The sequence below is a fragment of the Oreochromis aureus genome, linkage group 5, assembly GCF_013358895.1.
Source record: "Oreochromis aureus strain Israel breed Guangdong linkage group 5, ZZ_aureus, whole genome shotgun sequence".
NCBI lineage: Eukaryota > Metazoa > Chordata > Actinopteri > Cichliformes > Cichlidae > Oreochromis > Oreochromis aureus.
In genome coordinates, this window is record NC_052946.1 from 33,839,718 (window position 1) to 33,852,441 (window position 12,724).

Below are 12,724 nucleotides of genomic sequence, written 5' to 3' on the forward strand. Positions count from 1 at the left end.
GTAATGTGGTAATTCATTTTTAATTAATAAATTTAACATCATCCCCAAAGCCATGGGCAGTGAACAAAAAAGGTGAAGACGAGAGTGTAGCCAGGATGGAGTGTGTGGCGACAAGTATCAGGGTGATTCGTGACAGAAGGATAGCAGCAAGAGCGAATGGGAAAGCTTTTAAAATGGTATTGAGATCTGAGATGATGAATGGTATGGAGACTGTTGCAGTCACCAGGATGGACAAGTTTAAAAATAAGTATTTAGGAGGTACAGCTCAGATTGAGACAAAGTTAGAGAGGCAAAGCTGTCATATGCAGAGGAAGGATAGTGGTTACATTGGACAAATAATGTTAAAGATGGAGCTACCAGGCAGAGGGAAGAGAGGAAGACCACAGAGAACATTCATGGATGTAGTGAAAGAGGGAATGCAAAAAGTTTCAAGAAGAAGCATCACCTAATCTTCCCCAGGTCTCCACTTACCTGTTCATCCATGCCTTGGACTGTCTATGTGCACTCTGCCTGTTTTTTTGACCTCAGCAAGTTAACCTAGATTTTTGACTGACCTTTTTGTCTTTATCTTGTTAGCCTTCCTTGTGTTTTGCTTTGGTACTGACCTTACTAAGCTGCAAGTTTGTTTTACAGTCATGTAAAAGTAAAAGTTTTTACTGGTCTAAATACAGACCTGTAAAAACTTAATGCATCCTGTGACTTGATAGCTTATAGATCCTTTTGCATCAATAGCTTAAAGTAATTGTTTTCTTTATGATTTTATCAGTCTCTCATATTGTTGTGGAGGAAACTTGTCCCACTTGTCTTTAATATTCTTATCTCTTTAGAATTCTGCTTAAGTTCATTTAGGCTTGCAGGCATTTCAGTTGGATGTCTAAACTTCGACTAGCCCATTGCAGCACCTTGAGTCTGGTGAGCTTGGTATAATTGTCATTTTGGACGATCCGATTTCAACCAAACTTCAGGTGTTGAACAGATGACCTCACATCTGGCTCTAAAGCACTTTGGTTCATGGTTGACTCAGTAACTCCAAGGTCTGTAAGCCTGTGCTTTGACGGTTGATGTGAGGTGTGTGAGCTGATATCCTGTGTTTGGTTTTCGCCAAACGCAGTGTTGTGTATTATGGCCAGACAGCTCCACTTTGAACTTGTCTGTCTAATGGACATTGCTCCAGAAGTTATGAGGCTTGCTCAGCTGCAAGTTTGCAATCCTAAACCGTGCTGCTATGTTTTTAGAGAGAAGAGACTATCTCCTTCCAGTCCTTCCAACCAAGCCATAGTTTTTCAGTCTATATCTAGTTATACTGCCATGAAGTAGGAAATATCTGTTGAGTTTAATAAGTATCTCATGTTTTTGTGTTCTTTGAAGTTTTTCTTACCACTGCATGATGTGGTCTTTGGGTGACTTTGCTGGGATATCCAGTCCTGGGAAGATTGTGGGATAGTGTAAACACAGACCTAAATGCTCCAGACCAGCAACCTGCCAAAACGTCTGCTTTTATAGATCACATCACATTTGGTGATGATTTGTTGATTATCAGTACCTGGCTGCCACTTACCTTTTTAATTCCTGGCTGCTAATATAATTTTAATGGAAGCATTAAGCGTGTACTCATTTTTCACAGGAGTGCATAGAGTCCTGTGAAAAATGTTCTTTTTCACAGAACTGTACCTGTCTGCCTCTGGCTCTGTAATTTGGCTCTATTTTTCTTTCACCGTAATTATCTCGAGTCCAAAGTGACACCAAGTTTTTTTGCTCTAAATTAAAGTGCATATGAAATTGTGTAATTATTAAGTACCGAAATATGACAGATAAATATAGGTGCTTGTAAAGATAAACCTTGTGTACCTCAATTTAGTACTTTGGCACTTGTTTAAAAGTAATTACTTTAACTTAATTTCACTGAACATGAAGGGAAATCACAGCCTTTCTTAAATTAAGGAAGGTTATAAATGAAATAAAACTAAATCCAGAAACATTATTGTGTTTGTGTGTTGCTCCCTCATTTTATTCTTTAATTAAACAAGTGCTAACATGAAGTATGAAACACAAGAAAAAATAGCATAAGTCAGTATCTGACAAGTAATCTTGAAATGAAAATGAAATGAAGATAATGAAACTGTTAATTAACTAAATTAACAGTGGAGCATTGGCACCTTTTATCATAATCTGATTGCATTTTCTTCTTTCAATCTTTGATAAATTATTGGCAATATGGGCTCAGTGACTATGAAAATTAGCCTTTTGCTTATCTCTCTTTTTTCAGAACTGTAATTAAAATTCATTGTCCCTCTAACCAAATGAATAAACTTAATTATATTCAGCGTCTGATATCTCTCCAGGCTGACTGGTGACTAAAAACCAGATCTATGGATGCAATGTGCAGTAAACCAAAACAAACAACTCTGTCTGGGTTTGTAAAAGTTAAACAAAGGTTAACTTTGTCTTGTTTGGTATGCCATCCAGTCAATCTGTCTGCCAGGGACTGCAAAATGGATTAAAACCAAACAAAACAGCATGCGAGGCCCTCGTAGAGAGACATTTGGAAGGAATATACCGCCATGACTGAGTCGTAGCCATTAAAAGGAAATGCTGGATGCTTTCAAAATAATGCAGTAAGTAGTTTTTATTTATCAGTTAATGTCATCATTCATCATGCAAAGTGCAGCAGACTGCAATGAGAGAAGTATTTAGTGTGACCATCCTTGTCCTTTAAAAGGACTTTCAAAATGCTTTTCTATGATCTTGGAGAACTTGCTGCTGTTCTTTGGTGGTCTCAAGCCATATCAAGCTGATACTGCCGTGAAAGGCAGGACTCATGGTTCTTCTTGTAGTTGAAGATGGCTCTTTATGCTTTTGTCCATCATCCTACCGATTTCATTAAATGACTGATGCAAAAAATGAAACATTTGAAGTACCTTAGCCTCTGATGCTTTCCTTTTTTGTGTAGAATAATTAATGAAAAATCTAAAACTGTTTTGGTACCAGTAATGAATTATTGACATCATAACTGGCCTAGAAATAAATCAGTATGGATTATTAATCTTAAAATATTCAAGGACAAGACAGCAATAGTGTCCTTCACCACTGGGCCTCTCAAGTCTGCTCTCAGAGTAGTTGACACAAGTGTTGTTGGCTCTGAAGCAGTGTAATGACAGTGGGCCTTTGGGTGAAGCAGGAAACATCTTGGGCTAGGCAGAAAAGAAAAATATGGCACATCACATCATGCCTTTAATGTGGGAGAAAAAGGGATGTATTTCTTAGGAAACTATTCATTTTTTTTCAAATGTTTTTCAATGTCTTTTTTTGTGGACTAAATACATCAGGCACAAATGAGTAAGAGTGGCTGGGTTTGAGCCTAGGATAAAAGCCTTGTGCTTTGAGTTTGTATGTTCTGAGGTCAGATATTTCCTACCATGAAAAATAAATGAAATCTCTCAGAATTGTGCCCTTCACCAATGCTATTGGCCCTCTGTGACTTCCCACTGCTCTTAATATGGGGATCAATAAAGATGTTCTGATGTTCATGTTGCCAAAAATGGCCTAAAAAATCCAAGACCAGAAATTCAGGTAGGTTAGATAAGTCTATATAAAAAGGCCTTTATTTTACAGGGTTTAAGAGATTAAAAATACACCAATGTGTGCCAGTTTACACCTTGTTCAGGTGTAGAGATACAAAGATACAAATCTATCCATATCCTTTTTATCATGAGTGAGGGGTCTTTACACTTGACCTATTGAGTGTTAACTATAAGATTACAAATGAATAAAGGGTAAAAAGAGTGACGCATATGGTGGTAATCACTAGGCTTGACTACAAAGTCTCTAAAAAATAAACAAATGTAGCTGAAAAAGTTGAACCCGCAGTCATGTTTGTTTGAATTTTCACTCTTGAACAGAGTTAAAAAAAATCCTGAAAAAAAAAATCAGACACCACATTTTCTTTCATCGTAGGGTTTTATAAATTAGTAAATCGACTCCTTCCTTGTTTATTAGGTGATCTAAACCACAACTGCAGAGACCTCATACTGGATGGTTTTTGAACTGAAACATGACATTCTTTGAATGCATTTTTTAGCATGTTTCATCAAAAGACACGGCCAGCATGAGGCTGCTGTACCTCTGAAGTGGTTTCTGTGTTGACAAGTAAACAACCAGTCAGAACCTTTAACGCACTGGATGTCAGCTGCTGAATCAAACACGTTCTTGTTTCCGAACTTTGATGTTATTGCACTTCTGCCCCAATTAGTATGGAGCTACAACAGTACAAAACATGGCAGCCCATCTGTTTGCATAGCCTGTTTGTGTTTGACTGGAGAGGAGTTGTGTGAGTGCATACCAGAAAGGAGGGGGGATACATTATGATTTTTTTGGAACAAGGTGAAGCAAAATCCTCATTTATGGGACTCAGAAGCACCACATTGTGCTTCAAATATTCAAGGGGGTTTTACCTTCTGTGTGGGTAAGATAGCAGCTGATTAGGTTTATCCTTTAGAGGAGAGAGCAACTTTGATACTGAACAACAGAACAGGGGGTTAAACTTTTAACAGATGAATAGGCAAATCAGATGGACCGAGTCTGGAATCTTTGAGTGGTGAGAAACCTGACTGCATGGCAATTATTAATCCTCTTAACGAGCTGAATGTAAAGTGAAGCCCAGAGGAGCCGGCCGCGGCCTTATCTATGACAAACGGCTGAGCATCCTAATTGCACTGAGAGATCTGACAGGATAAATTTATACCAGAAACGTGACTCATCTGACGTGCAGGCAGGAGTGAGAGGATGAGACAAGTGGGAGTGCCAGCCCTGCTTTAAAAATTCATTTATTTCTGTACAGTATAGATCCAGAAATATAAAGCAGTCCACGGCACATGAATCACAAGTTCACAAGTGGCTGTATTTTAGGCCAATAAGGGTTAACTTTACCAGCAGCTTTCTGCAAATAAAGTATAATGCAATAAAATAAAAATACCCAAGCCAAGGTCACTTTTTTCATGCAATGCTGTTATTCTTTATATTTCTATTGGGCAGAAGTATTCAGAACATCTAACTTAATAAAAGCAATACAGCAGAGTGCAAAAATACTATTTATACATGACGTCGAGGGAATTTACAGCCTTGGCAGAGGTATGTGGACTGCTTTTGTTGATTGAAATTATAATTTATTTCTCAAATACAATAAAACAGAAGTCTAAGGCAGTACGCAATTAAAGCACAAACCTGTGAAAAATCATCATTTAATACAATATTTTAATAAGTGGACTTAATTTCTTTTAGCCACTCATGGTGAGTTATTTACCGCATGGTTTCATAAGGTCTGTGCGTAACATTTCACACTGTGAACGAGAAACCTGTGACAGTTTTACAGTGGTTACCAGAGTAACAAAATTATTAAGTAAATAAATAGCTACGTATCAACAGTAACATTGTGCCTGGAATCTGTCAGAGCCAGTCACTATCTCTCCTTTTACCACTGGGACCCCCTTGGACTTTACTTTCCACACCTGTTCCAGGTGTTCCTTCAGCTTCTCCATGCTTCATCTTTCTAATGTTATAGCTTGGATTGCCACATGAATCACAACTGCTGTCTTCTGTTTCCCCTCAACCAAAACTGTGTCTGGTTGGCTGGCCAGCAGCTGGCTGTCTGTCTGGAACTTGAAATCCCAAAGGACCTTAGCCCTGTTGTTCTCAGCCACTTTCAAAGGTGTTTCCTACTGGGAATTGGAGACTTCTAATCCATGTGGCGCAGATGTTGCTGTACACTATTCCGGCTGCTTGGCTATGCCTCTCAGTAGGTGCTGTCCCAGCTTGAATCTTACATTCTGCTACCGTGTGTTGGATTGTCTGCCTGTCACTTGGGTCCTCTGAGCCTAGGTGGACAACAAATCTTAGGATCTGTTGCTTACAGCTTGATCTTGCACTGCCCTAGTCAGAGGATCTGTGCTGTCCTTTCGGCCATCCTTTTTCAGCCACTGTGTTTTTCTTAATGCAAGCCACTTGTTTTTCTAAGATATTTCCTTCCCCTCTTGCTCATCACCATCCGTCTTCAGCTGCCTAAGGCACTCTGGTAGCAGTTCATCTTGGGGGGTCATCTTCCTGATGCATTTGTGAATGCTCCTTGTTTCATCCTGGATCATGGCTGTGATGCTCAGTAATCCTTACCCTCCCTTGCTTCATTGCTCACAGAGCCTCAGGGTGCTGGCCTCGGTCGGACCCCTGCTTCGTGAGGAGTTTTTGTGTCTTGACATTAGTGGCATCTCTCTCCTCAGGTGGCCAGCTTATTATTGTGTACAAGCAGGATGAGTTTAGGACTCAGTGATGTTTAGTGTGTGTTCGTTTCATAAATGACAAAAGACAGCACGCCACATTGTGAAGCAGGAGTGTCGTCTCCTTATTGATGGAGATGATAAGATGTGATAACGGGATTAAGCGGAAATTACCTCAGATTTAAAAAGATCTTGTGCGCGAGTGCATGTTCTGTGATATCAGAAGGCAAGATTAAACTGTCAGCTGTGGGTGAAAACATAAACACAACAAGTCTCATTAAAACATAAGAACAAACAATAAAGGTTCCCTGCGAGAAAGCTGCCTGTACAGTAAATCACATCCAGCTGGTGATTATATGAGGGAGTTGAAGCTGTTTAAGAAGGACAGACAGTTTGGGATAGATTCCATTACAGGAGCAACTCTTATATACTGTCCACAGATTGGCTGTGTGTCAGCCAACAAGGTGAAAGCAAGGAGGGAGCCATCATCTCAGATATTTCCACTTGCAAGTAAATGAGGGCACAAAGCCCAATGATTTAACCTCTTTCAGGGAGAAAAGAAGCCAAGATTTCAAACAACGCAGGAAACTAAACAATTAAACCACCAGATTGCAGGAAACTCTTGCTAATCCAGAATTTTTGGAAAGATTTTCAGTTTCTGAACTCCCGCTGGTATTACCACCTCCCACACAGCCCCCACCTGCTTTGCCCTGGAGGCTTATCAGGATGCAGCAAGCATCTTCTGCAGGATTTCTGTCACTGGCAGGCAGTGCTCCTGTATTCTGACCCTCCCCGCAATCTACTGATTCGCAGGCTGTTGCTCACACAAAGACACAAATGCCAGCAGGAAATGAGCATCTTTTTTCTTAAAAAAAAACCAAAACTTCTTTGATTAATTTGTGTTGTTGGCAGGTAGAACAGAAAAGAATAAAACCATCAGGGGGGCAAAATCATGTTTCAGACATTCAAAACAAGAAAAAAAATGTCATCATATATTGTAGGTGATTCCCAGGAGCTTTAACACTTGTATATTAATGTGTGGTTAGCAGCTGAGGTTTCTACTCTGAATAATAGAAAAAAATGAGTGCTTGCTCTCATTTGATGAACAATGCATATATGTGGTTCTGCACTAAAAGAAATCATGAAAAAATTATAAAGCAAAAGTCAACTTCTCGTCCTCGACTAACCCCTGACGTCTCGTAGCAGTGGACCGAGCAGCCAAATGAGCACAGGACATGATTTCTGAGGCAGACTGTGGTTTAGGTGGTACTGGGCTCTAATATTCACAGAGTCATGCATCACCAAGCTGCTTTTCTAATATAACTGTGGCAGTTGGCAGCACCAGATGTACAGTAGAATACTGCTGGCTGACTGACAATCTTGATAAAACTTGTATTGGCTGTGCAGGATATTTCTCATCCATCCTTTTGTCATACAGCAGCTGAATCTGTAATCACATTTCAAGAGTACGGTGCTCCAAAATACCAGTGTTGTGGCTTGAAGCTGTTAAAATGCAGCACAAATGAATGGTTGCCGTAGATAAGCAATATCAGTCTTGCCCCCAAACTCTTTCATAATGCTGATTTAATTCCAAGAAAAATGTTGTATGAAGCAAAACACAAGATAACATGTTGATTGGGGAAATAGAGATAGCAAAATGCCTTGGATGGAGTGCAGAATGCTTAATCAGATTTTCTGAGAGCAGCTCATGATTAAAAAATGAACATTTAAACAGTAACTACGGCTGGGAAATACATTGCTTTGTTTCTGTTTGCCTTTTCAAGCAAAGGAACAAAGAAAAAACTACATTCAGTGAAGAAAACAAACAATTTTCCAAAACGATATCTGCATTTTATTTATGCTTTGATAACTAAATAGAGCAGGTTATTACCTGGAAGATGGAGACAGGATAATCAGGCGCTGCTGAGTGTTTTATATGAAAGAAAGAAACAATCAAAAACAGTCGGATCAACACGATATTAATAATATGACAATATATCAAGAAGAATAGTACGTTTTCTTTTACATCACCTCTACATACTGGCGGTATTGTGCTTTGATAAGACTTTTGCAACTAACACAGATACAGAAAAAAATGTAACAGCCCCACACAAGGATTTTAGCAATCAATCCCTAGGAAACAAAACAAAGAAACAAAGAAACAAACAACAACAAAAAAACCCTTCTCACTTCATCCCGTGGCCACATGTGAACATGAAAAAGAAGTGAAAGAATGAAAAAACAAAACAAAATCATAAGAAATGAAATTAGGTGCAGCTCATCCATTTGTGCAATCAACAAAACACTCAACATACCTAATGTTGCAACACTGTCCCTTCACACACACAAACGCACACAGGAATATATGGCATGTATCATTGTTATGTTTCTGTAAATGAGGCAGACTTGGTAAATATAATGATTAAATGTATATAAGTCTATATATTTTAAAAAAAAATCAATCAAAATTAGAAATGATATGAAAAAAAACATGCACTGGACAAATACAAGCATGCATTTACATGATGAGACCTGAAATCTTCACCAGTACATTAAATGGTAGATGATGCACCTCTACCACTGTCGCCACCTCCACTTACATCGCAACCCCCTGAAAGTATTTCCTGCACACGCAACTACACTCATTGTGAACAAAGATACATTCGCAAACAAAGTACACAGAGTCCAGCGGTTGTTTTATGAAGCACTGCAACAGTTCTAGATGTTGCTACATGTACAGTGGAGTAAGCAGTATGAATATTCGTCACACTAGCAAGCCGGTGTTGTGTGAAACCATCATGTGTTGCTGTGCTATATAAAGGCATGGGGGCTCTTTTTTCTGATCTACTGTCTATGGTGAGATAACTGTACATTTTCCCTTTTTTATTTCTTTTTTTTTGTCTTTTGAAAGAGAGGTCCATGTTGGCAAGGTTTCTCCATGAGCATCCTTTGCGGCAGTAATCCAGAGGAAAAACACAGAAGAGTGCTGCATGAAATCTTCTCCGGAAAAATTACAGATTTTTTTTTTTAAACATTTAGGACTTCCTCTGACAAATTCTTTGTCACGATTGATTTGTCCATTTTCCTCAGTTTTCATGTAAAAAGTGCCTCTGTTAGATTAGTATCAGTTCCTCACCCTCCCTGCGTTAGACAGTTGTCGTTGTATGGTGGCTTTGGTTGCATAACACACACTTTCACCTGGGTTCTGCTCAGCAAGTGAAGTCTTCAAAGTTACCCTGGCCCGGATGATGAGGTAGCATATTGCCAGGATACGTTGATGGTGTACGCAGGTTCTCACAAGGAGCCTGAGAGAGAAATGGGATGAGAGAGGCAGACAGTCAAAAAGGCAGGTAAGAGAAATGATCAGCAGAAGATATAGCATTGAGATCGAGGGAGCATAAATGTGCAAGAAAACTAAAAAGCTCATAAACATCTTCACAGGAAAACATGATGTGAGCAACAAGTTGGGCTGAGATGGGCGAGGAAATAGATTCTTCAGGAATACTTTGAAAAATGCTGAAAATAATGGTGGGGAGAGAAGGAAAGGACTACAAAGTCAAGATCAGTTGTGGAGAATATCTTTCCCTTCTCTGTCTGAGGTCTGACTTACAATTAAAGTGAACTGGCTTCATTTACACTTGGAAATAAGTGAGCTGTCACACCGTCCAAAGCTTTAATTCCGGCCTGTCCCTGCTGGTGCTGTCCCCCAGCTTTGATTAAATTCCAGCCACTTTCCGCTCTCCTACTTCTCCCTCTCAATTTTCTCCCCCTCTCATCCCAATCACTTTTTCACTCTCTTCCGTGTCTCTCAAGTCCCCCCACCCAAACTTCCTCCATCTCTATCTCTTCTCTCTCATTTGCTCGTCTTCTTACCACCACCCCACCACCTCCTTGATCCCAGCTCCAGTTGAGAGCAGTGAAGACAAAGCAGAGAGTGTGCCCCTGTCAAAGCAATGCCGTCTGACACAGTGAAAGTACTTAACAGCACACTACTGACATGGTGTTTCACATCATCCAGGCTCAGCACAGCTCCCCGGTCATTGTTTTTGCGGCCTTTGTGTTTCTTCTTCATGCACCGGCACACCTTGTATTTGATCACCTGGAAATAGACAAGCACACCTGTTACCAAAAAGCATTTTCTTTTTGCTTCTGGAGAGCATCCAAGAGTTCTTTTTTTGGTTCATCATAGTTCAAACCCACATACTTGACTGGAATATAAATGTGATTGATTTTATGTATCTATAAATAAGCTTGCACGGTGACCCTGTACATGAGCAGTAGCTGCTTTGCTCTGCCCATCTCTCTCTCTCACACACATTTCTAATCAAGGACTAACACACACACACATATAAAAAACCCTTAGTACTTTAGTTGTAAGAGAAGGGAGGGAGGAAGTGTGGAGCACAGAGTTACTCTAATGAGAGTGGACATAGACATCCTGACTAATCTAAAATATAATACATCCAAAATGTTAATGTATTCAGCGTTGCTACTGCTAAGATGTGAGTGCCGTGCAGAAATGCAGAAATGGGCTGCAGGGTTGTGAGGGACAGAGCGTTCGTCATGCTCGCTAAAACACGTCCTTGCATGGTAACACTGTGTGAAAAATGAAATTTTGCCAGCAAGTCATTCTATTTTGCTGGAGTAGCACGGATTACCATAAAAACACAATAGATGTTAGTTTTTACCTCATATAGATAGTCAATGAGTTCAAGAATGGTGAGGATGCTGGCTCCAATGAAGAGACCCATCTGACCACCAATATCACCTGAAAAGAAAAATGAGGAAGCAAAACTTGTACCTGAATACATTCATGAAACAGCTCAGCTTTCACACACTTTGCGTCTTTTTTTTTTACATCTAAAAGGTGAGAAATGTAACAGCAAATATAGACGTTTGCAAATATGCAGTTAAAAAGATTAAAGAGACACTTTTGTGTCTCTTCTGGGACCTGAACACCTCATAAAAAATGCAAGCACTTGCGCTACTGTCATTTTAGATACAAAGCATCTGTCATGCTGCATACTGCACATTATCTCTTCCTAAGAAAACACTTGACAGCCATTTCCTTACCCAGAAGGCCTGCCAATTCATAGGCTTTCTTTTGTTCGATGGTTTCGTAGTTCAGCGCTTCAAAGTAGATATCCAAAACCAGAATGTTATCACTGTTAACAGAAAGGGAAGCAGGCAGTTTTAAGTCACATATTTAAAACTAACAGTTTACATTTCAAACACGTTTCTATCAGCGCGTCTTCAGGCAGAGGAGGTGATTGGTGAGTCTGCCACTCCCTGCAGATAACAGAGAAGATGCGTCAAGTTGAGCAAATAACCTGTCACCACTTACTAATTTCCCCTAGGTGGGTCTGGCCATTGAGGAATACAAGGGAAATGATGGTAGCTGTTTGATTTCATACCGTGTTAAAGTCTAAAACTCAGGACTTCAGCATAAAGAAGAAGAAAGGGGATTAGTTTAAAGGCCCAGGGCAAGACAGACTATTATTGTAATTCTTAAATATCCTCTCTCTGGGTGAAGTCAGACTTTACACCCCACTGGGGTTGGGATCAAAACCACAGCTCGACTTTGTAGTTTTCCTTTTTTGGTACACGATTTTCGGTTTTATAACTTAAAATATAAGTCCTGCATTATAAGACAAGTGATAAGCTGCCAGTCCTAAGATCAACTCTGTTGAAGCCAAGGACTCATTTTAAATGACTCGATGCAAATTGTAGCTGATAAATGGCGATAATGTGGAGAGCATTTTAAAATTGCGTGAGATCTTATACTTCAGGTCACTCTGACTGCACTGACTTCTTTTTTTAAAAGCCCATCAACAGTAAACACAATGAGAAACAGTCATCAAACACTTTGAGGTCAGTGGGTCTCAGCATTTATTCACCTGTACACCGATAATTACAAATCAGCAATGGCTGTGTTCCATTAAGTGTCCCTGAAAGCCAGCATGTGCAATAAAACGAGCCTAGACCTGGCTCACTCAAATTAATCACAGCCTTCAAGTCAAAGTACAAATGTCACAAAAAATCATTTTAATGAAGGTAAAACAAAATATCATGTTATTAAATATGAATGACTTGTTCTTTTTTGCACCATTACATTTGCACCAAGTCACAAACTCAGCAGTGTAGCATTAACAACAAAATGAAAATACATACTAAATATCTTCTTTTAATTTCATAAGCTGCTATTTTTATTTATAGATAATAGAATTTGATTCTTTTTGATTTCCTTGGGATATATGTTGTGCAGAGCCTGCCATAGAATGGCTTCTTCCAAGTCCATGTACTTCTCTTTTTTCTCCACTGGAGTCTTTCGGCCCAGCAGGTTTTGACTCTGGATGAATTTCAAAAGCATCCATCAGCTTCTGGAAGCTGTGGGAACTCTGTTCTTTCTGTCAGCTCTTGCCAACATTTTACAGTAGAGTGGATGTAATCTGCTGTTC

At 39.5% G+C, this 12,724-nt stretch overlaps 1 protein-coding gene across 2 annotated transcripts in view; it reads right to left on the reverse strand.

Annotated features, from left to right (window-relative positions):
* Positions 1-8,095: 8,095 nt before the first annotated feature.
* asic1b (acid-sensing (proton-gated) ion channel 1b) overlaps positions 8,096-12,724 on the reverse strand; it is a 187,656-nt gene continuing 183,027 nt past the window's right edge. For both annotated transcript variants that reach the window (XM_039612833.1, XM_031738938.2), the window contains 4 exons: positions 11,340-11,431; positions 10,955-11,034; positions 10,264-10,365; positions 8,096-9,571 (listed from right to left, as the gene is read on the reverse strand). In XM_039612833.1, coding sequence (XP_039468767.1) covers positions 9,476-9,571; positions 10,264-10,365; positions 10,955-11,034; positions 11,340-11,431 — 370 coding nt within the window. In that variant the 3' untranslated portion in view covers positions 8,096-9,475. The remainder of the gene's footprint in view (positions 9,572-10,263; positions 10,366-10,954; positions 11,035-11,339; positions 11,432-12,724) is intronic.